This window comes from Emiliania huxleyi (assembly GCF_000372725.1).
Source record: "Emiliania huxleyi CCMP1516 unplaced genomic scaffold EMIHUscaffold_372, whole genome shotgun sequence".
Classification (NCBI taxonomy): Eukaryota; Haptophyta; order Isochrysidales; family Noelaerhabdaceae; genus Emiliania; species Emiliania huxleyi.
The window spans coordinates 99,946-101,249 of NW_005199178.1; the positions used below are offsets into that span (position 1 = coordinate 99,946).

Below are 1,304 nucleotides of genomic sequence, written 5' to 3' on the forward strand. Positions count from 1 at the left end.
GCCGCCTCGAGCAGTAGCCTCGCCTGCCTCTCATCCTCCTCCGCCCGCTCCGCCTCCTCAGCCCGCCTCGCCTCCTCGAGCGGCGTCACGTACTCCCCCTCGCTCTCTGCGGTCGAATCGTGCGACTCCGCCTCCGCCGCCTCGGGCGTGTCGCCGCCTGCCGAGCCGTCCTCGGAAGGCGTTGGCGGCACGGCGCTGGAGGCGCCTGCCCCCATCCCGCTAGTCTGCCCCGCTTCCGCCTCCTGCGCAGTGCCTCTGCTCGGCTTGCGAAACTTCTTCTTCTTTCTCTTCTTCCCCGCCTCCGTCGGCGACGGTGCCTTGGCCGCCGCCTCCTCCTCCAAGAGCTCGGCCGCCAGCTGCTGCCGCCGCTCCGCCTCGGCTGCGAGCTCTTCCGCCGCCAGCGGCGCTCCCGCAGCAGCCCGCTCCTGCTCATCCCTGCGAGACGCGAGCGCGCGCCGCGCTCGCAGCTGCGCAGTGGAAAGCTCCGCGGCGGCGGAGCGGGCGGGTGGCTCAGCGTGGCTCAGGTTGCTCGCGGCGCAAGGGATTCTCTGCTCACCGCCCGGCTGCATCACGTCAAGCCACTCCTTCGCGCCGAGGCTACGCCCGGCTGCATCACGGCAAGGCCCAACAACCTCGACTTGCATGCCGTAGTCGAGCGAGAACTTCCCAAGCTGGTAATCTGGGCCTTTGTAAAACCGTGCCCAAATAAATAAATAGAGCAGTCATCTCCCGTAGAGATGGGCAACGCACGAACACAGAGGTACAGTGCGCACCCCGCCCCGCTCACAGGGCGTGCATCACACAGGTGGACTGTGTGACTCCTCGGGTTCTGGGGACTCTTGACAGAGGTGTGCTAGTCACTATAGTCGGACGGTCCCGTGCCCAGTGTCGTGCGATGGAGCACTTGGAGCACTTGGAGTGCAGTCGGTAACCTCACATCCAGGGCCGGGGAGCTAAGAAGCGCACCCAGCGGGCCGGATGATCGGGATCGGGTTACGGGCTAGAGAGCCCTAGCCCCGGGGGTGCGCATTCGCAGGGCAAGGGCCTTAAAGTAAACACGGGTCTCCGAGGGTTGGTTCTGCGCTTTGGGTGTCCCCTAGCGGCGGAACGCCCCCTCTACTCGGAGCTAGTAAACACCAGACACTAGACACGAGCATGACGTACACTCTCACCCGACATCGCCACTCAGGGCTCCTCCGCCCGATCTCTCCACCCCCATCCGTGGTAAAATTCTTTTCGCCTTGGCTGCTTGGCCGCCTCCGGCTGCTGCGGGCGACCGCTCTCCGCCACCTCCCTCGTGCACC

The 1,304-nt window shown here is 66.3% G+C and overlaps 1 protein-coding gene across 1 annotated transcript in view; it reads right to left on the minus strand.

Moving 5' to 3' along the window:
- EMIHUDRAFT_117995 (hypothetical protein) overlaps positions 1–644 on the minus strand; it is a gene marked incomplete at both ends in the record, with an annotated part of 1,236 nt that extends 592 nt beyond the window's left edge. The window contains one exon of the mRNA XM_005771738.1: positions 90–644. Within this exon, the coding sequence (XP_005771795.1) occupies positions 90–644 (555 nt within the window). The remainder of the gene's footprint in view (positions 1–89) is intronic.
- Between the last annotated feature and the right edge of the window lie 660 nt (positions 645–1,304).